Source organism: Cherax quadricarinatus, chromosome 83, assembly GCF_038502225.1.
Source record: "Cherax quadricarinatus isolate ZL_2023a chromosome 83, ASM3850222v1, whole genome shotgun sequence".
Lineage (NCBI taxonomy): Eukaryota > Metazoa > Arthropoda > Malacostraca > Decapoda > Parastacidae > Cherax > Cherax quadricarinatus.
In genome coordinates this window covers 13,559,937-13,586,660 of record NC_091374.1, presented here as the reverse complement: position 1 = coordinate 13,586,660, position 26,724 = coordinate 13,559,937, and the positions used below count along the sequence as shown (strand labels likewise).

General features: G+C 40.4%; 1 protein-coding gene across 1 annotated transcript; it reads right to left on the bottom strand.

Moving 5' to 3' along the window:
- Positions 1-1,127: 1,127 nt before the first annotated feature.
- On the bottom strand, positions 1,128-24,812 carry LOC128702106 (uncharacterized oxidoreductase YjmC). The gene is made up of 10 exons (XM_053796130.2): positions 24,202-24,812; positions 14,672-14,813; positions 12,621-12,809; positions 11,342-11,403; positions 10,842-10,895; positions 9,323-9,421; positions 7,793-7,985; positions 6,007-6,161; positions 4,666-4,776; positions 1,128-2,324 (listed from the first exon to the last, which is right to left on the bottom strand). Exons 1-10 carry the CDS (start codon positions 24,520-24,522, stop codon positions 2,283-2,285), a joined length of 1,368 nt encoding a protein of 455 aa, XP_053652105.2. The 5' UTR covers positions 24,523-24,812; the 3' UTR covers positions 1,128-2,282.
- Between the last annotated feature and the right edge of the window lie 1,912 nt (positions 24,813-26,724).

Genomic DNA, 26,724 nt, shown 5'->3' with positions numbered 1-26,724 from the left:
CTTGCTTACTCACCAATACTTAACACCTAGACGCCAGCATTTCCCTGATCAGTTGATGGGTTATCTAATCCGCGTCTGAACACACATTTCTAGTTACCCGACTAAGAAATCACCACCACTAGTACCATACAAAGGCACACCTCACGACTCTTAAAACACTGAGGTAGCAAGTTATAAACATACATGGTTGGTTTATTAACAATTTCACGGACAAGTAATCTACTACTCAGTTGACCCACCCTGTGTATACACAAGGAATTTCGAGAATGCAACATTTCTGACCCACCCACACAAGGATTTAGTCAATGCAACATTGCTGACCCACCCTGTGTATACAAAAGGATTTAGTGAATGCTACATTATAATCAGAACCAAACGTTAAACCCGTACAAGTCGTACAGCACTGCATGCTACAACCACTAGAAACTTTAAAAAAAAATTTCAAGACGAGGGTTAACACTGAACAGGAGAAACTGAGTTTAACTTTGTTGTTGTAACTACAAACAAGCAGCCACAGATAAACTGATAATATACGAGATGATGTGGACGGTAAGGGAAAAGCTAACATCTTAACTATGTAAAAAACTATCTTAAAACACTGTTTATTCATATAAAATATATTTTTTCCAACAATTTTGGTGCACAGATAGTTTTAATTACTTATCCAAGATTACATGTTAGCTTTTCCCATATTTTTTTATTTTATTTTAGATTCGCCGGTATTCTCCCGGCCCGGGCCTTTTCCAAGTGGTGGCCCGGTCTTGGCTCCCTGTCTAAATCTCCCATGGAAGGAGGCACAAGTACCCCCTCATCTTTGTGACCAACTGTCCCCAGGCCTAGCTCCATTCCCCGCCCTCACGGGGATCGTAGGGAGAAGTTAGGCCCCTCTGGTCTGCCATTCCCGCCCCGAGGAGGCTAATGGGAATGACAGTCCTGTGAGCTGCAAGCTCTGGCTCAGGCACCTACCATACCCTAGAAGGGCTGGCCATGGTGTCGATCCCATATTATCATTCACGCTTCTGTTTATACAACAAATCAGTCACCTAAATCTTATACTACTGTTATTCGTTAATGGAAACCTTTAATCTGAGCTCCAAACAACTGAACGAGGTTATAAAAACAAATACTATTTTATAATTTTAGTGTCATAATAGCTAAAAAAAAGTTATTCGAATATAAGATTTTTAACAAAAATAGCAAAAAATTTAGGACAACAAAAGAGACGAGGTGAACCTGTGTAAAAAAAATTGAAATTCTTATTCTAAATTCTTGATATTATGCACGTTCAGCTACATAACCTAATAAAAGACGAATAAAAGAGTGTGGAGGGCGAGGCAGTGGTGGATTAAGGCGGTGGAAATATTGTGAGGATAACGCGACGGTCTGGAGTTTTGAGACTCTCTGACCGCGGGTTCAAATCCCGCCCGTGGTATGGTTTGTGAGGATAAAGATGACCAGGAACTGTGATGGGATGTGATTATACATTTCTACCCTAACGTACTGGGTCAAATAAAATTTACTGAGGTACTTTGACTAAATAGATACGGAATTTCCACGAGATAATAATCACACTAACTTGCAATTATAGAGCATATTAATGTTATCTCTAATTAATGTTTGGCAATGATTTACTACCTTATACATTAACTATCAGCAACTGGAATGATGCCTTTTAAAAACCATTTGTATTAAAAGTCATTAAAATATGATACATTATGTTAAATTTAAAATTCAACACGACTCCAAGATGCTGAACAAAAGATTAAGTTCATGAAAACAGGGAATCAGTCTCGATACAACACAAGACTTGTTTCTAACAGCCACTTTCTCTGAGCTCAAACCTCCCCATTCCTTTCTTTCCCTCAGATACATAACCAGAGAAAATCAATTTTAAAAATGTCAATGCCGAAGTGTATACCATGTTTCATTTACACCCCCCATCCCCCCCCCCAAAAAAAAAAAATGTGCAAGCTGTACAAGAATGGTATACAATACCGACAAGATGAAATTAAGACATGTGCAACATCTGGGTATCTTTATTGTAGACGTTTCGCCATCCACTATCTACTATCTTCAAGTTATGTCCTGGAATTTGTATTGATAAAGCCACTGGATGGCGAAACGTCTACAATAAAGATACCCAGATGTTGTACAAGTGTCTTAATTTCAAAGTGCAAGCTACAAGAAATTATTGCTGCTAAAGCTGTTTAAAGTGCAAACTCAGAATGAACACTGCAGTTCTAGAAGGTGTCTCACTAATCTCGTGTCACTGGAAGTGTCAGTCACTGCATCGGCTGCACACCCAGAACTTTTGCAAGTCTCCACTGAAATAAAGACATGACAAAAATGAACTTTGAGTGTAAATACTGTCTACTAATACTTGCATTAGAACCGGAAGTTTTATATAACTGAAATAAGTATATATATTGCTAACACAAAGGAATTCAAGGTCTTCAGAGTATAATGAGTCTTTTTGGTAGCGGGGGGATGAATGATGCGTCTTCGGAGGCTTCTTCATTTATTAAGTAGTGTCGTAGTGGGTACACAGGCTTGTGTTGTGCCCATGGCCCGGGAGGGCCATGCCCACGAGAGAGAGCTGGGAGTACTTGTGTCTTGCTGCTAGGCCGCTGTGTGAGAGTGAGGCAAGTCTGGGCATACTGAAGTGGCAAGGCCTATAGGTGGCAGCACCAGCATGACGCGAAATATGAACTAAGCTGGCAGACAGCATGGGCTGTCTGTGCAGACAGTACAGGCTGTCTACAAGAGAGAATTAGACAAAGATATGGCGCTCGTAGATAAATTTGAAATAGTTCAGGAATGTATTTTTAATACACTAGCAGAAATATTTCAATCGTGTAATTTGTCCATAAAGTTTTAAATTAAAAACATCAAATAAACTTTGACTAAGAATTTATCTATTTGCAGTTATGGCTGAGCTAGTTTGTGGTGTTCTAACTCTGTCATTTAATTATTAGATAGTTATGATGTCTAATACTGCCATCCTATAATTTGGTTCTATTAGATCGATCTATCCATCTTATAGCTTTCACAGGCGTTATCGTGTTCAACCTTTTTCTGTTAACGCTTGCCTGTCTCTGTACATTGTTCACTCTTCTAATTTTCCTTTGGTGTCTCCTTATCACTTCTGAACTGGTCTCTCAACCTCTTCACCTGACCTTTGGTGTCTCCTTATCACTTCTGAACTGGTCTCTCAACCTCTTCACCTGACCTTTGGTGTCTCCTTATCACTTCTGAACTGGTCTCTCAACCGCTTCACCTGACCTATGGTGTCTCCTTATCACTTCTGAACTGGTCTCTCAACCTCTTCACCTGACCTTTGGTGTCTCCTTATCACTTCTGAACTGGTCTCTCAACCTCTTCACCTGACCTCTGGTGTCTCCTTATCACTTCTGAACTGGTCTCTCAACCTCTTCACCTGACCTTCGGTGTCTCCCTATCACTTCTGAACTGGTCTCTCAACCTCTTCACCTGACCTTTGGTGTCTCCTTATCACTTCTGAACTGGTCTCTCAACCTCTTCACCTGACCTTAGCTGTCTCCTGACTCGTGACTTAATGATGGTTCATAATAGACCGTCACCAGTTTGTGAGTTTGTGAATGGAAAGGATTCTATGACTCTGTTCTTGTTGACCTTCATTTATAAAGTTGGAACATGGATACGGAGCTGGAAAAATATATATTCAGACTTTTGAAATAAACAGTTTCAGTTATATATATTGTATTAGTAACTGGGAGGAATAAATAATAGGAGAGTGTGTGGTGTAGAGGTGAATTTTCGAGGTGGGAGTAGTAGAGTGAGTTAAGACAAATGTTAATTAGGTTATACAACAGCCTGCTTGATCCGAGATTAGGTCACTTTTAGCAAATGGAGGATCAAGCCTCCACGACACATTGCGCTGAATAACCCACATGCTCAGCATTTCATTAAACAATCCGTGATTGGTAAGTAAGCAAGTTCATTCAGGTATACACAAATACAGTTACATAGATTATCATACATAGCAGCAAATGTGTAGAGAACCTGTGATAACCCAAAAAAGTTAGACAAAGTGACTTATTTCCATTGGTGTCTTCAGGTAATACGTTAAGAGATAAAGGTATGAAAATACTGGTATAGAGAATCCTCGAGGGAAACAGAAAACAGAACAGGCTAGAAGAGCATATTTTGACTGAATTACCCTAGACTTCTGTTATGGTCATGCACATCACAATGGAGTTACGGAAAGACTTAATATTGAGAGAGAAAGGTTAAGAGGCACATTAGTTCCCCCGTCTTTTAACATGTTCATTTTTCCACTATAATCTACCTTGTCCATAATTACTATCGCCTTTGCTTTGTCTGTTTCGTAAGGTGAAGTCCAGGATCTTTCCTTAGTTTATGGCATAACTTAACAAATCTTTGAGAACAATTGTGTTGAAACACAAAAGAATAACATGACAAAAGTTCGGGCCAGGATAAATAAAGAATAAAACGATTTACAGAGAAGATAGCAGAAAACACTGGCACAAGAGCTGATATAGAGAAAGGAAGGGTAAAGTGTTCCTAGTGTGAAAGAAATGTAGGGTTATGGTAGAAAATGCAAGGAATGGAAAAAAAAATGATAGGGCGAAAAAGGTGTATTTGGGACATAATCATCTCACTTACCGAGTCAGTGATCTGGTTTATGTGATACGTGATGCCGCCCTCTCTGTTCACCTTGTTGATGTGTGAACGTTCAGGATCACCAGCAGCCAAGACTGGCTTTTCTGCATCAGCCTGAAATAATTTAAACATCTTTAGGTGGCATTCAAGTGGGATAAGAGTCATTGACGATCTTTAATGGAAAAGACAAGATAATCGAGAGGATACTCGTCATTTTACAACTGGGAATATCTAAAGAGGCATCTAACACCAGAGTCTGGCAATACATGGAGAATGCAAGTCTCCATTTATTCCAAACATAAGTTTACACATGTGAGACTGGACAAATATATGAGTATGAGGGGCTGGATTTGATTTGTGTCGTAGTTAACGCAGTAAATTCTTGAGTAGCTTTGGGTAGTAGTGGTTTTGATAAGGACCTGCTATATATGGGCCAGTAGGCCTTCTGCAGCATTCCTCCATTCTTATGTTTCTTTATATTTGTTCTTCCCTATGCAATTACCTGTATTTTTTATGTTATAGTATTTAACTCTTACATCTATTGGTATGTCACATGTATAATTCATGAACACTAGTTATACTTCCTCCTAAGTAATATATCCTCTACAAACTAATATAAATCAATTAAAACGTCCATATTTTTCTTTCCAAAGATATTTCAACCTCTTCGTAAAGATTTTGTCACTTTTTTTTTTACATCTGCCATCTTCCACCCTGGTACAGTGACCTAAAGGAAAGACATTCACCATCATTCATTCAATAGCTATCTTTCCACAAACGCCCTGACGTCACGTCAAATGCAGCCTCTAAATTATACTTTCTCCACCCATCACTCTCATTGCACTGTACTTTCTACCTCCAAGACGGGTCCAATTAACTAAATCCTTTCATGTTACCTTGTTCACACTCCAACAGCACATCAAATATTAAAAACAGTCCCCCACTCTAACTTATCTCGCTCACATGTGCCTGCTCGATGCAGAAGATCATACCACTCAGAAATTCTCCCAGTTTAATGGAGATCTACGAAAAATTTCTAAAGTTTAAAATGCATGAGCATTAAAAACAGTCATACAAAAGCAGTTTTCCAAACACATACAAACATTGCACAGCACTGTGCATGTTTAGCTGGTTCTGGAACCTGGTGTGAATTTTAACTATTAAAGCTAATTACCCATTATCATTAATTAAGAATGAAACTGTTTCCCAAGCTGAATTTCATACACGATTAAGTCTAAATATTTTTTCTGAAGGTATACCCATCAAAATATAATCAATAGTATATAATGGTTAAGAATTCTCTAGATAGTTTATTCGATACGTCTATATTCGAGATCAACTTACTGGTTCCATGCCACGACAGTAATCCATTAAGTCACTCATGCGGTCTTCAAATCCCGGTGCAAAGAAAGCAGGATCAATAGCCACAAAACATTGCCCCAGGTCTGCCTCTCTATCTGTATTCATCCATCTTCGAACATTTGGACCATATTGACCACCTGCAGCATTGAAAATTATTCTAAGCAAAAAACAAAGTTTAATAATGTTACACGAAAAGTATCAATTTTAGCATCAGCAGCCGTCTCCTGCCAACGTAGAATAACTCGAGGGAAACTCATTCACCATCATTCATTCAATGGCCTTCTTGCCAGAATTTTTTTTTAACACGTCGGCCGTTTCCCACCTAGGAAAGTAGTTACTGTGTACAAGATGTAGACCAAACTAAATGTAAAATTTGCCAGATGGACAACTGTCACACCTTGCGTCATAATGTACTGGAATGCGACAGAATAAATTCATTGACAACTCCCTCTGAAATATTCAAGAAATGTCATAGTAATTTATCCACAGTGGTATATTACCAACTATTCTGGAAAAATACCCTATCTTTGCCCACTGTAAATAACTCGTTATTTTTTTGTCTACGTAACTTCTTATGATTGCAACCAGATTTAAACATGTAAGCAATTCATTACCACTAACTTTTTCATCTATTAAAACTTTGCGGCCCAGTTCCTGGACCCATGATGTGCCTCTGTAATCTTTTCACTCCCGCCCACGGGACGGGTATGTGGTGCATAATATAGATCAAACTGCTTAGTAATAAGTTAAGTAAATGAAAGATAGAATACAAGGAGAAGGATGTCGGCAAATAAAAGAGGATGTAGCGAGTTAACTAAAAAAGAAGCTTCATAAGTGCAAAGAGATGGGAAGAAAGACTGGATACACAACCTGCACATAGAAGAGATGAGTTTACGACAACGTTTCGGTCCGTTTTGGACCATTTACAAAGTCACTTTGTAACTGGTCCAAGTTGGACCGAAACGTTGTCGTAAACTCATCTCTTCTATATGCGGGTTATTTGTGTATTGTTACAGTCACGGTATCGAGGCTTTTTTTTTTTTATTTAGAGATCGGATACTTTGACAAAGTGATGATAAAAATGTTGTACAACCTTAAGAAATACAGTTTCAATGCGCACCATAAAAATCTATTGCTACAGGAAGGCAGTGAAATGATTAGTGGAATGATACAGTAAAGTGTTGCAAATGTACGCAACGGATGGCAAGTTATTTTAAGATATAACGAGTTTTTATGAGTGATGCGCGGGCTATGGAGTGTAGAAAATCATTCTACTACCAGCGCAAGCGTTGTCTGCATGGAGAAGCCCTTGTTTATGCAAGGCATTAAGTGCAGGAGTGGAATAGTTTCAGGTAAGAATGGGACTTAGATGAGGTGTGATGTTGCCAGGATTGTTTAAGTGTTTTACAGATATACAGTGGACCCCCGCTTAACGATCACCTCCAAATGCGACCAATTATGTAAGTGTAAGTGCGTTTGTACGTGTATGTTTGGGGATCTGAAATGGACTAATCTACTTCAGAATATTCCTTATGGGAAAAAATTCGGTCAGTACTGGCACCTGAACATACTACTGGAATGAAAAAAGTTCGTTAACCGGGGGTCCACTGTATTTTAAGTTTAATGTATTACGGTGTACTGGCACGTACTGGCACTAAAAGTTAATGAATCTGCTTTCTAGTTGCCTATGGTTGTTTTCACCAATGACTGGGGGTTGTTGTGTACCTTTTATCAGTCCAAGACACGCTGCAAATAAGAGAATACTTACCTGACAAAATACCACAGAAGATTTCCACTAACATGCCAAGACCATAACCTTTATAACCAGAGTGGAGCTCTGGTCCTCCAAGGGGCATGAGTGCACCTTTTATACCTTCTTCAGGATCAGTAGTAGGATTACCATCCTTGTCCAAAGCCCAGCCTTCTGGAATAGGCTTCTCCTTCCGGCGCTCAACCTCCATCTTTAGAGAGTAAGACTCAAATTATTTTGCAAACTCATAAGTTACCAAAAAAAATTGCTTTTACCAAAATTTGAAAGTTCAACAATTTTAAGAGAAACTGTATATGCATCGCCGAGGCTACTGGGCTTTTCAAATAAACTTAAAGGTCTACATATTTCAAATTAGTTGAGATGACTTTGGATAACAAAAATACAATTAGTGCTAACTATATGTGTATGGAACTAGTCCACAAGTTGCATTAATTTAAAAAAATTTGCTCTTGATTACTGTGTAAGTGAATTCACATTGCCTTTTTATGTCCAGTACATTAGAAGTTTCAGTATTCCAAGTTCCATCTAATAAACATTTTTAAAATCAGTTTAATATGCAAGTCTGCAAAGCTTGAACAATGCCATAAATGCATTAATTATTTCCGTTTTTTTTCCAGTTTTACTGTTGATCAACAAATATAAAGAAAGTGATTTGGAAAAATGTATTTTGCCTTTGTGAAGAAGACTTACTTTAAACTATTAACCTAAGGAAACAGGGGGTCTGCCTGGCTGCCTGGAGGGTACTCCGGGGGTCAACGCCCCCGCGACCCGGACCATGACCAGGCCTCCCGATAATGGGTAAATCGGGTTTCTAATCTTAATGCTATGATCATGATTCTTGCACATTAGCTCCGGATCTTCCGGGGTTAACAACCTAGTAATTACCCAAGACAGTCACGCAGTGTGACTTATTTTCAGGGGAGTCCTTGTAGATCCTCTTCCACAGAATAAAACCGACAATAGCTAACTCCTAATTATTTATTTACTGTTATGTAAAAAAAGGGCCGACAGATATACGGAGAATTGATCGTAAGTCTTTTCTCGCCTGGGGGACTGAATATGGATCCTTCCGACTATGAGATGAGCATTATACTACTGAACCACAAGGCCACACGAGTTGGTTTATAGTTTGGATGGTGCGCAGACAGGTAGAGTGCAGATTATAAAGACAGTAATAAAATAATTAATAAAAGTACTGTATTATAGTTGCAAATACGTTCCAGATTCAGAAAAAAATACATATTTACATTTTGTTTTTTATATTTCAGCACATAGGTAAGCCAGAGGTTGATGAATCAATGAGAGGGTCATACTGAGTGACTCGTATCCCGGGGAACAAACATCACCGGTGTTTTTAAATAACTTACGATATTTCATTCATTATCTTGTCAATGAAATGCCTATGAAATTTACATTATCAAATATTCAGCAAAACACTAAATAAAACTGCACTAACATCCTACTGTACATCAAAATAATGAAGTTTAAACTGTACTGAAGTCAAAACAATATCTCGTGGTTGCTTACTTTACCCACAGCCACGACGCAGGTTGCCATGTCGAGCACAAAACTGTCTCCATTCTTTGCTGGTGCTGATAAGGCCAATGGATTAGTTCCCAAAGCTGCCTGCAAATACAAAGGTAAAAACCCTGATTAAAAATACACAAGAAATTCACACACATTTTTTTTGTTACCTGAATTATATAAGAAAGTTCATCGGGTAAGAAGGGGTTATATTTAGTAACCTTATTAAGGCTACGTGTCACCCGAAGAGTTGTACTTCTCAACACTACCACAGCATGTATACCTTGTACATGTACAAGGTATACAGTCCTAGCTGACATCAGTGACATGCTACTATATAGAAAAACCGCTTGTTATGCTGAGCATTTCGGGTATATTAGGTCAGTGTTGTCCCCAGGATGCGACCCACACCAGTCGACTAACACCCAGGTACCTATTTTACTGATGGGTGAAAAGGGTCAACCGGCATCAGGAAACACGTCCAGTGTTTCTACCCTTATCAGGAATTGAACCTGGACTCTCAGCGTTTGAAGCGACAGCTTTTGCCACCAGGCCACGGGGCACCGTGTATATGAAGTAGCTAGAGGCCCTCTTCAGAGCTGCTCTAGCTAGGTCGAAAGGTATCTGCAATGTGTTTCGAGGTTAGCCAGAGAAACGTGCAAGTTTCTCTCGTGTTCATGTATGTGATTCGGAGAGACATGTTTCTGAAGACAAAGATACGTGTAGCAGAACAAAGATTTATTGGAAACACGTTTTGTCATTAATGAGAGCTTTGTCAAGTCATGATTTTAGAAGTTCTTCCCAGATAAAGGCTTATCCTACTATAAGCATCTATCTTCGTATCTTTTGTCGTTAATTACCGTACAGAACTTCATCACTTTATGCGATAGTTTCTGACCCATGGCGCATAAAGTGAATTCGCGTACAATGAACCTATTAGAATGCGTAAAACAGGGATTTGTACTGAAAAACCGTAGCCAATTTCACATTTTTTTTACCGTTTACCAAAAAAAAAAAAATATATACGAGCTTACACACATACACCAATTAGTTATATATATAGAGACACCTAGTTGAAGCAACTAGAACAAAAATGAATTAATCGTCCCATTTGTTTTAAGGTGGCAATAAATGTCGACAACTAGCTGGAAATAGACACGACTGCCTGCAATTAACACATCTTCATTGAAAACGTTGCAGTCCTGGAACTGTTATCACTCCAGATACAATGTATTTGAAGGTATTTGGGTCCCTTGGTAGAAATGTTTTAAAAAAAAAATCTAAATTTAGCGTATGCGTTCGTGTTCATTCCTACCATAAACCACCTCCCGGTACGACCAACAAGGCTCTTTTTATGTGGATTGAAGTACACGTTATGAACCTGTGAATACATTCTTCCCGACTATTTCTTGCCTCTTTCTACCCCTGGTCCCAACGGTGTCCATTTTCTTTGGACTAGGCGCAAGACACTTAAATCGAAAACAAATATAGCAATGTAAATCCGTTTAGAGTGGCCACTTACCTTCTTGGCACGTGTTGGGGCAACAAGGGGCGAAGTGTTGGTAAAACTCATACCCTGAAACACAACAGTATAAAATTTGAACAATTTATGTATGATGCAGGTGTTACTATACCACAGTAGTGTTACTATACCACAGTAGTGTTACTATACCACAGTAGTGTTACTACACCACAGTAGTGTTACTATACCACAGTAGTGTTACTACACCACAGTAGTGTTACTACACCACAGTAGTGTTACTACACCACAGTAGTGTTACTACACCACAGTAGTGTTACTACACCACAGTAGTGTTACTACACCACAGTAGTGTTACTACACCACAGTAGTGTTACTACACCACAGTAGTGTTACTACACCACAGTAGTGTTACTATACCACAGTACTATCCAAGAGTTTTATACATTAACCAAGTCGTCTCTTAACTGACAACTATCCTAGCATAAAAATTTGTACTCTGAGAATATATGTACTCGACAGTGAACATGAATAATTCTCACCAGAAGACCTTCCCTGGTGGCTCTCAGAGCATACCAGCCAGCAATGCCATAATGATTACTTCCTGAAAATACCAGAAAATAAGGTTCGTAAGCTTGTACAATGTTTGTAGATTAAACTTATTTAAAACAAGACTATTAGAAACTGTTCGTTCAGGATGTATCTTGGGTGGTTCTTAAGAGCCCTGTATGGGCTCTTAAGAACCAGTTAGAATTGTTTTTTAGGTTGGAGAACCCTTTTAATCGTGATTTTTTTTATTAACACATCAGCCGCTTCCCACCAAGGCAGGGTGACCCGAAAAAAAAGAATCATCATTCACTCCATCACTGTCTTGACAGAGGCGTGCCTGTACTACAGTTAGAGAGACTGCAATATATCAACACCCCCTCCTTCAAAGCGCAAGTACTGTACTTCTCTAACCGGCTTGTCGGTTACCCCGAATCCCTTCATAAATGTTACTTTGCTCACCCTCCAATAGCACGTCAAGTCAAAGACCATTTGTCTCCACTCGCTCCTATCTAACACACTCACGCATGATTGTTGGAAGTTAAAGCCCCCCGCACACAAAACCTTCTTTAACCCCTCCCTCCAACCATTCCTAGGCCGACCCCCCTACTCCCCCGCCTTCCTTCCATTACAGATTTATATCTGAATACATACACTTCCTCCATACTCCCTCCAACCTGATATCTGGTCTTTCAGTGCCTAAATTTTTTGTTACCCTCATCACCTTACTCTTTCCTTTGTTCACTTTTATCATTCTTTTACATTACAATAAAAAGAAGCGCTAAACCTACAAACGTCATACAGCCTTCTTTCACATATCCAACCAAATTCGTCCATCGACCTCAGTAACTTCTCTTCAGAATCTCCCAAAAGCACAGTGTCATCAGCAAAGAGCAACTGTGACAACTCCCACTTTGTGTTAGATTCTTTATCTTCTAATTCCACACTTCTTGCCAATACCAACACTTCTAAGGCCTATTTTTGTTGAGAAATAACCTCACTCTCTCCTACGTACTGTAATCCGAGTCTCACTATGCTCTTAAAAACTCTTCACTGCTTTCAGTAACCTGCCTCCTAATGATGTAAAAGCTTAGTTATAATTATAAATTAATTTTATGCAGTGCAGGAACTACAATATGTTACTTTATTTTTTTCTTGTCAAGAATGCCTCTACATTACAAAATTCATTAAGTCACATTACTGCACCAAATAGTTAATGCAAGTCTGTTAACAGCTTCTGATAAACTTTCAGCTAAACTTAAGCAAGATACTCACCTCGAGTGCAGACCCAGCCAATGCCCGTTTCTTTAGCTTTTTTAATAGCGAGATCAATGCAGAAGTTGCCAACAACAGGCCCAAGGCCATTGTTACCATGCACTAGCGCGGTGGATACACTTTCCTTGGTAATGGAAGGGACTGCGCCTCCATCACACACCTTCTGCTTCACATCATTCACGTACATCTCTAAAACAGAACTAGAGTCATGGAAAAAGATTCTAAATATAGTACATACAGTACAGTATAAAAGGCCCCCCCAGAATCTGGAACTCTGCCAGTAGCTAGAAGTTTGTTAAAATATTCTTCCTTGCCTTAATTAATGCGACTCATGACAGTAAAATACAATGACAAACAAATCTTAAAATATGTATGTGTTCATCCATTACTTATCCTCCTGTACTTATTGTTTCTGCCAGTAATTCATCTTCCAATATGAAAACTGAAATTTCCTCATGCAGTCATTACAAGTTACATGCAAATACAGATGGATGGTTCGCACTTTGTGATGCGTGATGAGCATCACAAGTGTATGATGATTTGCTCAGTGTATTGTGAGAGGCATGACTAGGGGTGAGCCATTAAATTTAAGTAGTTTTAGGTAAAATACATTTTAAACAGTATGGTACGTTCTCTTCTTTGCTGCTTAAGGTGCTACGACTAGGTCATTAGTACCCACAGACCTATCTGACAGGATGCCAACTAAGTGTGTACATGAGAAAACTCTTCTAAAATGTGGACGCAGCTCCCACGGCTGTTTACACCCGCCATCACAACTGGAGAAAAAAAAAAGACAGACAAAAAAAAAATCTTGTACTGTAGTTTGAGCCGAGATTTAGAGGTCCTTAATTTTACTTTTTTTTTATCGTACTTAATGTGGAGAGCAAAAATTGTGCAAATCTTTCAGCACAAGACACGTTATTGATTTGTAATCACAAATTTGAGCCGAGTAGGTAACGTGTCTGGCCTTTAGTGGATGAAGGCTCAAACTGCCACTCCTCGTCCTGAAGGGCACTTTTTATTACAATATTCTTTTATATTAATCATTTTACGAATCATTATTTTTTAATGTATTTTCATTACTGTACTACATATTCTTTTATATTGCTCTATGTTGAAATTTATGTTTTATCCCCGAGTGCCCCAGGAAGGATATGGGGCGTGTATAACGTGGTCTGGCATCTGGAGTAACATCCAAAAACGTAGAGTGTAGTCATGTGGAAGGTCATTTCCCTGCACTTGTACACAATGATGCAGTTTTGTTTTATCCTTTGTATTATCTGTGATTCTGGGGGCGACTGCTGTGAGAGTAGACATTGTGAGGAACTGAATGAGATGCTACTGGGAACACTGGGTAATGTGTGTGCGGATACAATACATACACTGTGCGAGACGTGTAGAATACCGCAGTAGTGGTAACGTAGTACAGTGTCTTGTGAGGCATTGTCTGAAGTGTTGTAAGGGTATGTGACCAGTCACTGGAAGGCTAGCATTATTGTAAAATGTTGGACATGGATAGAATGTAATGACAGTATTGTATTCAAGGCTATGGTCACGGTGTGTTGACATGCGTACATGGAACAGCGAAGAATACCACAGAACTATGTGGTACAAGAAATTTTTATATATAGTGACTGCTGTATACAATATTAGAATTTGAATATGCCTATTAAATAAAACTGTCTTTCTTTTTACATATATCATAGACCTTCATCTACTTATGATATAGTCTACTTCCTCAACGCTACTGAAGCCAAAACTAACAATTTAAAATTAATCTGAAAAACTTATCAGGAAAAATGGAGGGACCTTGAACAAGTCACAGGATTCTAGTTTATCCTAGTACCACTGGGATAAACACAAGGCAAAACAAAAACACTATACACACAAAAAAAAAATGTAAGTGGACAACATTCAATTGCCCTGGAGTCTAGGACTCGCTAGCCATGAGTTCAAATCCATCAGTTTTCGTGGTTTGTTTTATTTCGCGAGTCAAGTGTCCATAAATTTACTTCAAACATATCCATAAATACTAAAATATTTTTACTTGCCTAGCCTGTTAAGACCATGACTATAGTGACCACGGTTGTCAGCAGCAACGAGAACGTCAGCCAAGGCAGCAGCGTGTTGCCTGGGCGTCCCTACAGCCATCATGCAGTCTACCATGTAGCGGTGGATTTCATCGACTGTATACTGATAAAAAATGCACAAAAAATGCGTATTGTACAAAAAATTGCATAGGAAAGAGGTACCACAATAAAAATTAAATATTTTATTTACTAATGTTAATAATAGTAAGTTCACAGAAATAACAGGACAGGGGGTCGTGGATCAGGTGGTAGAACCTTACACAAATAACCCGCACATAAAAGAGAAGCTTACGACGACGTTTCGGTCCGACTTGGACCATTGACAAAGTCAGTGTGACTTTGTCAATGGTCCAAGTCGGACCGAAACGTCGTCGTAAGTTTCTCTCTTCTAGGTGCGGGTTATTTGTGTATCGTTCCAGTCACGGTATTGTGCCTTTTTTGTTATTTATTGGTAGAACCTTCGGCCTACAACTGAAGGATCCAGATTCATGTAAGATATTTTCTTAAGATTTTTAACCCAGGAGGGTTAACCACCCAGGATAACCTAAAAAAATAAGTGCTTCATCGAAGGCTGTCTAACTTATTTCCATTGGGGTCCTTAATCTTGTGCCCCAGGATGCGACCCACATCAGTCGACTAACACCCAGGTACCTATTTGCCGCAAGGTGAACAGAACAGGCGTAAGGAAACTGGACGAAATGTTTCCACCCGCCGGGAATCGAACCTGGGCCCTCCGTGTGTGAAGCGAGAGCTTTAGCCGCCAGGCCACCGGTGGGAAGAGCAGAAATACCACTTGAAGCTCCTGGAGAGCTTTGTCAAGCAGTCACGTTAGTTGCACTTGTGTCCTTTTACCTAACTTATTTATTCTCGTTTTCCATTTTATAAAATTTAATCATATCCCTCTTAATTCTACATTTTTCCAGAGTGCAGTCAGTTCCTTCAGTCTATATTCGCGGAAGAGTTCCGAGACGTGGGATCAACTTTGTTATCCTTCTCTGTGTATTTGATAGAGCACCTACATCTCCGTTCTGTAATAAGGAGATCAGAACTGAGCAGGATAATCTAAACGAGCCCTTACCAAAGATATGTAAACTTGAGATATTACCGTAAGACTTGTGTTATTTATACTTCTTGATATGAAGTCAAGAATTCTATCAGCTGTATTGCGAACACTTGTGTTGTCTTAGCTTTAAATTTCTACTAACCAATTTTTTTTTTTAATTTAGCTTCAATAATAGCTACTTTATTTACCTTTTAAGCACCATGGTTCCTTTCTTTTCCCAAGAGTTGGATCTTACATTTATCAGCATTGAACTGCATCTGGCACTTCACCTGCATCAGCCTGTAGCTGTCTAGTGTCCTCACGAGAAAGTATCTGACGGCCTATTTTAGTACATTGATAAACGTGTATATGAATGGTATATAATACCGACAAAATGAAAAATTAGACAAGTACAACATCTGGGTATCTTTATCCACTGAATGGCGAAACGTCTACAAATAGAGAGATCCTGATACTGCAGCTCTCTAATTCTTTTTATCGGTAAATTTATGTCACTACTCCCCAATCTATGTTAACAAATGTAGACTGAGTAAGGGTCCCAGTATGGACTCCTGCGGCACACCACTTCAAGTACTCATTTATGAACACTTGTGCCCGTCGGTCAGACATGACTCAACCCAAGAGATAATTATTCCTATCCCAGTGCAGCTACTTTCTCATCAGTCTCCCCACATTTTATGATAAAAATACAAAAATATACTCAGGTAAATTTATAAACAAATACTTAAAAAAAAGTTTTAAGTATTATTATGGATCACCTGAAGAATTCTTGCTGCGCTTTTCCAAGGAAAACAATTAGAGCCTAGTTATGGAAATTTTTATAAACGATATTTATTTTGAAACTTTTCGCCTACACAGTAGGTTAGTTCAGTCGAATACAGAGAAGCAGAGCTCTCCTGCAGGCCGAGGGACTGACCACCTCACAACTAAGTCTAAGGAGGTGACTGATTACATCGTCTTTACCCCTCAAGGAAGGTTCCTTGACGTTGGTGAGGGGCTCTTGATCTAGGGAACTGGAACTGTGCGCCAGTTCCCTGAATTAAGCCTAAATACCTTCCCCATCTCCCCCACAGGCGCTGCATATTCCTACGGGTTCAGTGCTCCCCCTTGATTATAATAATATCGTCTTACATCTCCACTGCTTCTGCTGCCTCTGTATTTGACTGAAGAAACTTACTGTGTATGTGAAATGTTTCGGAATAAACATACCTAACTGTTGCGTATATGTTTTAACACTTGTACGTATTGTATACAATTATAAACCTAGTATTGTTGTTGTATTCGTCAGGAAACAGGACAAGTGTTTCCTGACGGGGGTCTTAGTCATGATGACTCACCACTGGAGCTTTTAGTCATCTGAAGGAGGCTTTCGCTGGCTTACCAATCCACCCCTTTAAAAATTAAAACTAATTGCTTATATTGTATTACTGGTCCTATATGTTAAATTTTAATATTTGTCAGAACAGTCCTAACACGGGTCTCAATCTTTCGATAACCCGTTTTAATGGAAACAAGTCACTGATTATTTTGGATTATCCTCGGTAATCTACACATGTGCTGCTATGTACGATAATTTATTTAACTACTTGTGTGTAGCTATACCTGAATAAACTTACAATATTCGTCAGGAGACAGGACAAGAGTTTCCTGATGTGGGTCATAGGTACCATGACCATAGGTACCATGTCTTGCCAGTGTTAAGAAATCCCCTCCGACATCCCTAAAACTAATACATTATTAAACAATAATTTCACTTTTTTTCGACTTGCTCCCATGCGCTTCCCACTCCCATGCGCTTCCCACTCCCATGCGCTTCCCACTCCCATGCGCTTCCCACTCCCATGCGCTTCCCACTCCCATGCCCCTCCCACACAGTGGCGTGCTCTTATCATAGTTGCTCTTATCATAGGGGTGGCGATAACGCTGCTTAAGGCCTATTTCCTAGGCCTATCTTCAAACCAGATTGTTACCCCTAAGCTTATCCTGAGGCGTGGATCACACGCATGTGTTAAAGCAAACAGAACCAGAACGATGGCTTGCCTGTGCCCGTTGATCCAGCCTGAAAATCTTTTATGACCCCCTTCCCATCATGGTATAATCCCAGTGGAGGCCCCGCCCACATTCCTCCCAAGCAGCACCTACAATTTATTCCTCCATCCCTATATCACTCCCATGCCTATCACACCTCTATAATTCACTCCCACATCCACTAGACACCTATTTCACTTCCACACCTATTAAACCCTTATAACTTCTCTCCAAAACACTCAACTTTCTTACGTAGTCCTTTATTTTGTAATAAAGTTGGTAGAATTACCGACAGTATGTAAAGTAAAGGGACACAGGTGCAACTAGTGTGGCATTTGTTGTGGCAGCGTTTCGCTCTCCAGGAGCTTTATCAAGCCATTACAATGGCTTGATAAAGCTCCTGGGGAGCGAAACGTTGCCACAATAAATGTCACATTAGTTGCACTTGTGTCCTTTTACTTTACATAGTCCTTTATTTTATCGACACCAACATAATTTTCTATTGAAGTGTGCGGTAGAAGGCAGGTCACTTCTCTCTCAAAGATTTATATTATGGAATATGTTGGTATAGGAACATGACAAAGGAGGAACACTGCAGCAGGCCTACTGGCCCTTCCCATCAACTATTCCAACTTTCAATTTTACCAATATACACCACACAAATAACCCGCCCGCACTTACGCTACTGAAATTTATGACGACGTTCCAGTTCGACATAGATCATTACCAGAGAAGCGCTTCTCTGACTAGTTAATGGTCATAAGTTGGACCGAAACGTAATGAGTTTGACGACGGGTTGTTTGTGTATTTTTGAAATGATATAAAATACTGACAAGTTGATGAGTTAGACAAATGCAACAGTTGAACTTAAATGATTCACCGGTACACGCCCCCGGCCCGGGTACACGCCCCGGCCCGGGTACACGCCCCGGCCCGGGTACACGACCCGGCCCGGGTACACGACCCGGCCCGGGTACACGACCCGGCCCGGGTACACGACCCGGCCCGGGTACACGACCCGGCCCGGGTACACGACCCAGCGCTCATGCGACAGTTAAGTATAAGAACATAAGAAGGAACACTGTAGTAGGCCTACTGGCCCATGCGAGGCAGGTCCAGTTTTCCCACCGGCTTAAGGCAATGCCTTGATCTAGTTAGGTCAGCCACATTCACTTAAGGGAGGAGCACGGCAGCCGACCTAGTAGTACAGCTACAGAGAAGCACAGTGTCTACCTACTGAGGCTGGCAGGATTGTCTCGCTCTTATACACTACCATATAGATCACGCTTGTTCTTCATGGTACTCTGCCTTAACACACAAAACTGATACGTGGAGTATACCTGAAGAGAGTTTCGGGGGTCAACGCCCCCGGGGCCCGGTCTGTGACCAGGCCTCATGGTGGATCAGGGCCTGATCAATCAGGCTGTTACTGCTGGCCACACGTAAACCGACGTACGAACCACAGCCCGGCTAATCAGGTACTGACTTTAGGTGCCCAGAACAAAATGGTGAAATTCGTCCTGGACCTGGGAGAGAGCATGTAGGCCAGGATGACTTACAACAACCGGATATGCTGAATGTTGAAAACGGTAAAACAACTGAAGTTCAGTCACGTTTGTAAAACTGTTCACAGTATCCAGAATATCTTGTTGCCAAATTTGTCAAGGCTGGGAACTAAAGCAATCATAGTACTAGGGGGAGAGGGCACAACTTTGTAGTGCCCACAGTCAGTGGCCAGGCTTCAAACACCTTTCATTGTACAGCAATAAAGTGGAACAGACTGCCTGCATGTGCCAAAGCCTGTCATAGTATGAGTCAGTTTAAGAAAACCGGAAGGTACTTAATGAATGTAGGTACAGAAATGGGGGAAGAGTGATTTCTGGTATATTTAACATACATGTACTTATTACTGCGATTTGTTTCTCTTTTTAATGTTAAAAAACTAAGTTTACCTTATTCCTAGTACATCTCCTTTTATAGCATAAATGTTATTGCAAGGACGTGTCAGTTATTGCAAGACATGTCAACCTGGTATGACGGCTGGGAAAATAAAATCGGTGGGTTGGACGGGGCTGTCTTGGAAGACAGTGCTCCAGAGGATGCTAGTGTTCTCTTGGAGGACAACGTACCAACTAGAAATAGTGGCCCTGGTGACAAACAGATAAAGACAATGTTAGTCATTTTATAGAGGTACAAAACAGCGTTACTGCTGGAGATGGAACAAAAGGGAATGATGCCTCAGGGAATAGTGTTGACACATTACCATTAAAAGCTGGTGGAAGCACTGATGTCCATGTTGGGGCAGTAGGTAGAAGGGAAACAGACAAAATGCACCAGCAGCGAACGCAGCCACAACAAATCCTAGCAAACAAAATTCCAATCTATGCAAATTCTATGCCTTGGGTATCTGCATACATGGTATATCTGGTAAAACAGGTGGGACATGCACCTTTGACCATCCCAAAAAATGCTGCACACACATGACAACAGGAGGGTGCAACTCCCCTTCCTCTAACTTATTTTTCCCCGAAATGTCACTCGCCACTCGATGAAAGAAAATGCTACAACGTATACTGCCAGGCACATCTAAAGGGGACAAGAAGACACAAACCAGCCAGACTATGGGAAACAAAAGGAGAGCCATAACCTCTTCTGAAAAGCTTTTTAGTGGCAGGAAGGAAAAAAAAAAGACTGGCAAGAAATGACAGAAATCGTACACCAACTGAAAACACTTCTGCAGCAGAGGCACAACAGATATTACAGCCAGCAAATAACTCCCCCCCCCCTAATTCCATCAATATAACGACATTTGTCTTTGCAAACATACAGGGTCTAAAGCCGTCAACAAACAACAAAATTCCTTACATCAAGAGACTGCTTACGGAGTCAAATATATGCAGCTTTCACAAAGACCCTTCATTTTGACAACGAAATATGGATCCCAGATTATAACCTATTAAGATGCGACAGACTAAACAGGCAACAAAGAGGAGTTGGCCTGTACGTCACAGAGTCGCTCATTTGCTCAGAACTACTCAACACTTCAAATGATGTAGTTGAAATTTTGGCAGTAAAGATTGAAAACCAAAACCTTGTCATTGTAGTTGTATACAAGCCTCCGGATGCAACTTCCCACCAATTCCAGGAACAGCTTTTGAAAACTGACCACTGTCTGGAAAATTTCCCAACTCCTGCCCCAGACATCTTGCTACTGGGAGATTTCAACTTGAAACATCTAAAATGGAGGAGTGTAGTAAATAATATTTTAGCAGAGCATCCAGGAGGCAGCCCAGATGAAAATTCACACACACACACACACACACACACACACACACACACACACACACACACACACACACACACACACACACACACAGCGGGGCCAGGAGCTGAATCGACCCCTGCAACCACAAATAGGTGAGTACACACAATGTTCCAGAGATGGGACACAGAAACAAGAGGTCACAATTGGAAGTTGAAGACTCAGACGAGTCAAAGGGATGTTAGGAATTATTTCTTTAGTCATAGATTTGTCAGAAAGTGGAATAGTCTAGCAAGTGATGTAATGGTGGCAGGAACCGTACATAGCTTTAAGACGAGGTATGATAAAGCTCATGGAGCAGGGAGAGAGAGTACCTAGTAGCGATCAATGAAGAGGCGGGGCCAGGAGCCGAGTCTCGACCCCTGCAACTACAAATAGGCGAGTACAAATAGGAGAGTACACACAAGCTATTAAATCTCTGCACATGCTGGACAACACAGTAAGTGTCAAGGGCCCAAGACTGTTCAGCTGCCTTCCAGCATACATAAGGGGGATTACCAATAGACCCCTGGCTGTCTTCAAGAAGGCACTGGACAGGCACCTAAGTCAGTACCTGACCAGCCGGGCTGCGGCTCGTACATCAGTTTGCGTGCGACCAGCAGTAACAGCCTGGTTGATCAGACCTTGATCCACCACGAGGTCTGGTCTCAGACTGGGCCGCGGGGGCGTTGACCCCCGAAACCCTCTCCAGGTATACTCTCAATAGAAATAAGTTACTTTGACTTTTTTGGGTTATCATATGTAATTACACATATACTGCTATGTATGATAATTTAAGTAGCTATTTATATGTACCTGTGGTTTAGAAAGACACGTAAGCAAACACTATGACATATTTATTAGAAAACGTTTCGGTCCTGGGACCTTGATCAAGGTCCTAGGACCGAAACGTTTTCTAATAAATATGTCATAGTGTTTGCTTACGTGTCTTTCTAAACCAACTTGTCGGTATTTATTACCAAGGTTTATACCATATGTACCTGTACCTGAATAAACTTAACTGCAGCAGAAATGATGAGGCAAAGATGAAGTATTTGTGTACTGTTCCAGCCAGGATATTGTGACTTTATTCTTCCAAAATAAACGATTACTAAAAGCTTCAGGTGTTATAAATATAAACCAAGAGACGTGTCATAGGTAGCTTATTTAGATTTTTTGAAATGTTTGCTACCCCCCCACCCCCCCGAGCGAAACTTTTATATTTCCTGTATCCTTTCTGAATTTCCGTATTTAGTTTTTCTTGTGATCTCTAAAATGACCAGTTACTGTGATTTCATTCACGTCTTGTGTAAAGATCACATTAATTTCTTGTTATCAGTAAGCTGTTCATAGTGTTCTCAGCGAGCCCTAATATTTGACCTATATACTAGAAACATTTCGGATTTGTTTTGGGTTCCCTTGCAACTTTAATTTCAGTCTAGCTTTTTGCATCCCTTTTTTTTGGCCTTTCTTTTAATAATGGTTTGCAAGGTGACCTTTTTACTTCTTAATGTGTCGACAATTCCTCTCTTCTTACCTAAGATGTTTTGGACTTCAATTCATCTATGCGGGATCATTTTTATTTAATCTAATTTCTCTGTTGGGGATAAATGCTCTTCGGGCATCTTGTACACTATTTCGAAAAATGTGGCTACCTTGGTCTATGAGAGATTCCCACAGGGGCATCCTAACTCAGTGTCTTATCTGGCTTTAAAAACTGGTAATGGATGATTTATTTACTAGCAAGTGTGGTACATAATGCGGCTGCCCTTATCTATGATATTTTACATGGTCACCTGAAGAACTGTGCTTGCCTAATAGACCCACCAGTCAGAATGACTATCAGACCATAGTTCATTATTATTATTATTATTATTATAATCAAGGGGGAAGCGCTAAACCCGGAGGATTATACAGCGCCTGGGGGGGGATGTGGAAGGCATTCAGGCTTAATTCGGGGAACTGGAGCACAGATCCAATTCCCTAAATCAAGAGCCCCTCACCAACATCAAGGAACCTTCCTTGAGGGGAGACCATAGTTCAACACAGAATTGTGGGTCACATCCTGGATTGAGATGCCATACAATTGTGTGCATTTTCATTCATGCTATAGCTCTTGGTAAACCACCACCAATTAGAGCTCCAGACTTACTGACAGTATTCACGTGTTGGGTAAAATATTGATATAATACATTTTCATGCGTCGATAGCGGGGAAAAAAAAGTTTTCGAGATTCAACGTCCGTGAGCCTCGGCAGGAAGAGTTCATTACGGCTTGCGTTGTGGAGGCCCTTAACAACCCCAACAAGAATGACAGGGGGTGGGAGTGGCGCCAGAATTTTTATGCTGAGGAGGAGGGGGGAGGGGGCTTGCTTAGAGGTGGCTCTGTTTGAAAGTAGATGCTACACTATTCGAAGCAAGGCAATTCTTATTACTATTTTTATTTTGGGGCTAAGGGAATTTTGGGCGTTGAAGCCCTCATTTCCCCACCCCCCCACTTGGTCCCGCCCTGCAGACGGGTATATACACTAGTGCATGACCTTCAAAACTCCCAGCAACACAAAGGAATGCAGAAGTATATACATAAGACATTCTTAGTGGCCTCATCTATAAACTATACTTTTAAAAAAGCAACTATAAGGCTTATTTACTTAAATTAATTCTTAAATTCTCAAGTAAACAAAAAATAATTAACGTCAACATACGTGGGGAGCCATGTGTTAAGATTTAAGAACATAAGAAGGAAGGAGCACTGCAGCAGGCCTACTGGCCCATACCGGGCTAGTCTTTCTCAAATCCAAACCCATTAACAAAAACAAAGGAAAGTAGAGCTAATTTTTATGAAAGCAAACTTATTCCCCTGCTATATCCTGTAATTCACTGTACTAAATATCTCACTATGTACATTTTTCTAATTTAATTATTAATGTAAGTAGTGTATACTGAGAACTACTGTATCAGGAAGATAAATGTGTTTGTTTCTATTTTATTAAGAGAAAATTAATGAATAGTGGAGGCGTGAAGCGGTGTACCCTCAGTAGCTAGTGACAGGATGCTACATGGTACCGACATTATACCAAAGTACAGAAAATAATCTCACTTTTGTCTTTAAGTTGTCAGGTGGAGTGTACTTTGCCTTCTCCTCTGTGAAGTTTGTCGCCATGGTGGAGATTGAACGAGTTGGGAGAGAAGACTGGAGAGTGGAGCAGCGAGGAACGTTGAGTACAGGAGCTGCACAGTAACTGCAGCTGGCGTAGTAACAGCGTGGTGCGGGTAGTTCACCACCAAGGACGACCAGGGAGAAGTTGCAGGGGGAGACTAGAAGTAATGGTGTGGGGGAGAGCCGGGAGTTGTTATAGGGAAGGAGCTTCCCCATCCTGCTCCCTCCCATTAACACTCTCATCCCACAACGATACAACATAACTATACAATGAAACAGAGTTAAGATAACAGCTTCTATGTATCTTCAAAACGTTAGCAGCTCATCTGTCTGCAATTAAGTCACTTTTTCTCCAGGCGGTTCAAGTTATTTATTACTAGAATTAATTATCTCAAGGATGCCAGAGACCTCTGGATAGATTGATGTAATATTAATATGCAAAACTGGCTCTCCTCTTCTCAAGTTTAAATTATTAATTAGGCCAAACGATCATCTTGTGTGTACACAAGGGAAGACCTGGCAGGTTACTCACAGCTCTCAACCCACACTGGCTGTGGTTCAATACTATATGTGTCTTGCCAAGAACTAGCGGTATTTCCTCTTTATTTCCTTATATTTTTGTTAATCTTGACTACTGAAGATCACTGACTCAATTCCAGCTCTACAGCAGGACGGAATGAACAGATAAAACATAGTGAGGGTATTAACATCGATCTCGCCTATGTAGTAAACTGAAAAGACTTGATTATGAGAAGTACCTGTGAAAGTAGTTAATGGAACTCTGCCAGCAGTGTTTAAATCTAGCGGTCTCGCTTAACCACACATGCTGTATAGTCCTTGTGGCTTAGCGCTTCTTTTTGATTATAATAATAATCGCTTAACCACAAATGTACATCAAAGGAGGTTCCCCCTTCTAGGGAGGTGTCTTGATGCCGATGAGGCTCTTGATCCAAGGAACGGAAGCTACCCTTCCGTTCCTTGGATCAAATCTGCTTGCCTCCAGTTTCCAGGGTAGTGTATGACCCCTTTACAAATTTAGCGCTTCCCACATGAATAAAATAAGCCAAGTGAGTTTCCTGGGATTAAACCTGATTATCTCCCATTCCACAGGCTCTTTGTGTTCCCTACAGGTTTAACGCTTCTATGTGAGTATAATAATGATGATCTCTTTTCAGTATCATATGAAATTTGTACCAAGTGCCAAACAATATGTTAAGTTTAATAGGTTTATCATACAGCCCATCATCCTGGGCGGTAGTCAAAATATTACAGAGGCACACGATGGGTCCGGTGACCGGACCCTCAAAATTTGATGGGTAAGCAAGTTACAATGGTAATGCATTATTTGCATGGCAATAATTTTGGTAGAATTACCGACAATATGTTAGGTGAAAGGACGCGTTTGCAGCTAATGATATATTTTATTGTGGCCACAATACAACAAGATTATTTACATATTTACATCTGATTACAGATATAAACCCATAATGGTTTATGTCTGTGCTCGTTCAGTCACTCTGAACACGATCTACTTTTCGTATCGCTCAAGCTGTACGTACTTTATATATATATATATATATATATATATATATATATATATATATATATATATATATATATATATATATATATATATATATATATATATATACAGAAGCCGGTATGGGTGTTTTCACGCACACCACGTCCATTGTCCGTCAAGTTATATTCACTTAGACCTCGTGTTCACTACTGGACTCATAATAGAAGGTCTTTGATGCAGGTGTGGTGCTCTTGATGTAAGGAAGTGGACCTGTCTATATTCCGCTTCATTACTGCTTCCCATTCCCTCAGGCGCTGTATGACCCTGTATGTATAAGAGTTGTGTGCAGTTTTGTGTCGGCTTATACAACGCTACACTGTACCGTGGGGTCATCTACGACCCCAACGGATTTAGTACTTCCTCAGAAATATAAGAGTTATGTGTCGGCTAGTTTAATTAATTTAACATCTTTATTTTGCACCCCATACCCATCCTGTGGGCGCTCTTGTGTCAGCTTATACAACACTACACTGTACCCGTGAGGGGCATCTATTTGTTGGATCACTTATACTGTTGTTGTTGTTGTTCTTGATTCGCTGAGGTTCTATAAGTATCCCGCTACCACTGATGTTGTCTACGTAGTTTCAAATCTCAGAACACTGATACGATCCCACAGATGTTCCACCACGGTAAATAAACTCCCACGAGCTACAACTGTGCACTTTCTGAGGACACTTCCCACACAAGTGACTACAGCAGACACAGGGAATAATGCTTCAAACATCTGGAAATAAGTAAAGGACCCTAATGGAAATAAGTTACTTTGACTTTTTTGGGATGGGTGATCCCGTGGCCTGGCTGGCTCTTGCTTCACACACGGAGGGCCCGGGTTCGATTCCCGGCGGGGTAGAAACATTTCGACGCGTTTCCTTACACTTGTC

Bases quoted from the DNA above. Each gene is read 5' to 3' on its own strand.
- LOC128702106 (XM_053796130.2), bottom strand. From the start codon at position 24,522: ATGTTGTATCGTTGTGGGATGAGAGTGTTAATGGGAGGGAGCAGGATG. The intron at 6,162-7,792 runs GTAAGTATTCTC...TCAATGCTGCAG, and splicing joins CTTCTGTGGTATTTTGTCAG to GTGGTCAATATGGTCCAAAT. The intron at 4,777-6,006 runs GTAAGTTGATCT...AAATTATTTCAG, and splicing joins ACTGTCGTGGCATGGAACCA to GCTGATGCAGAAAAGCCAGT.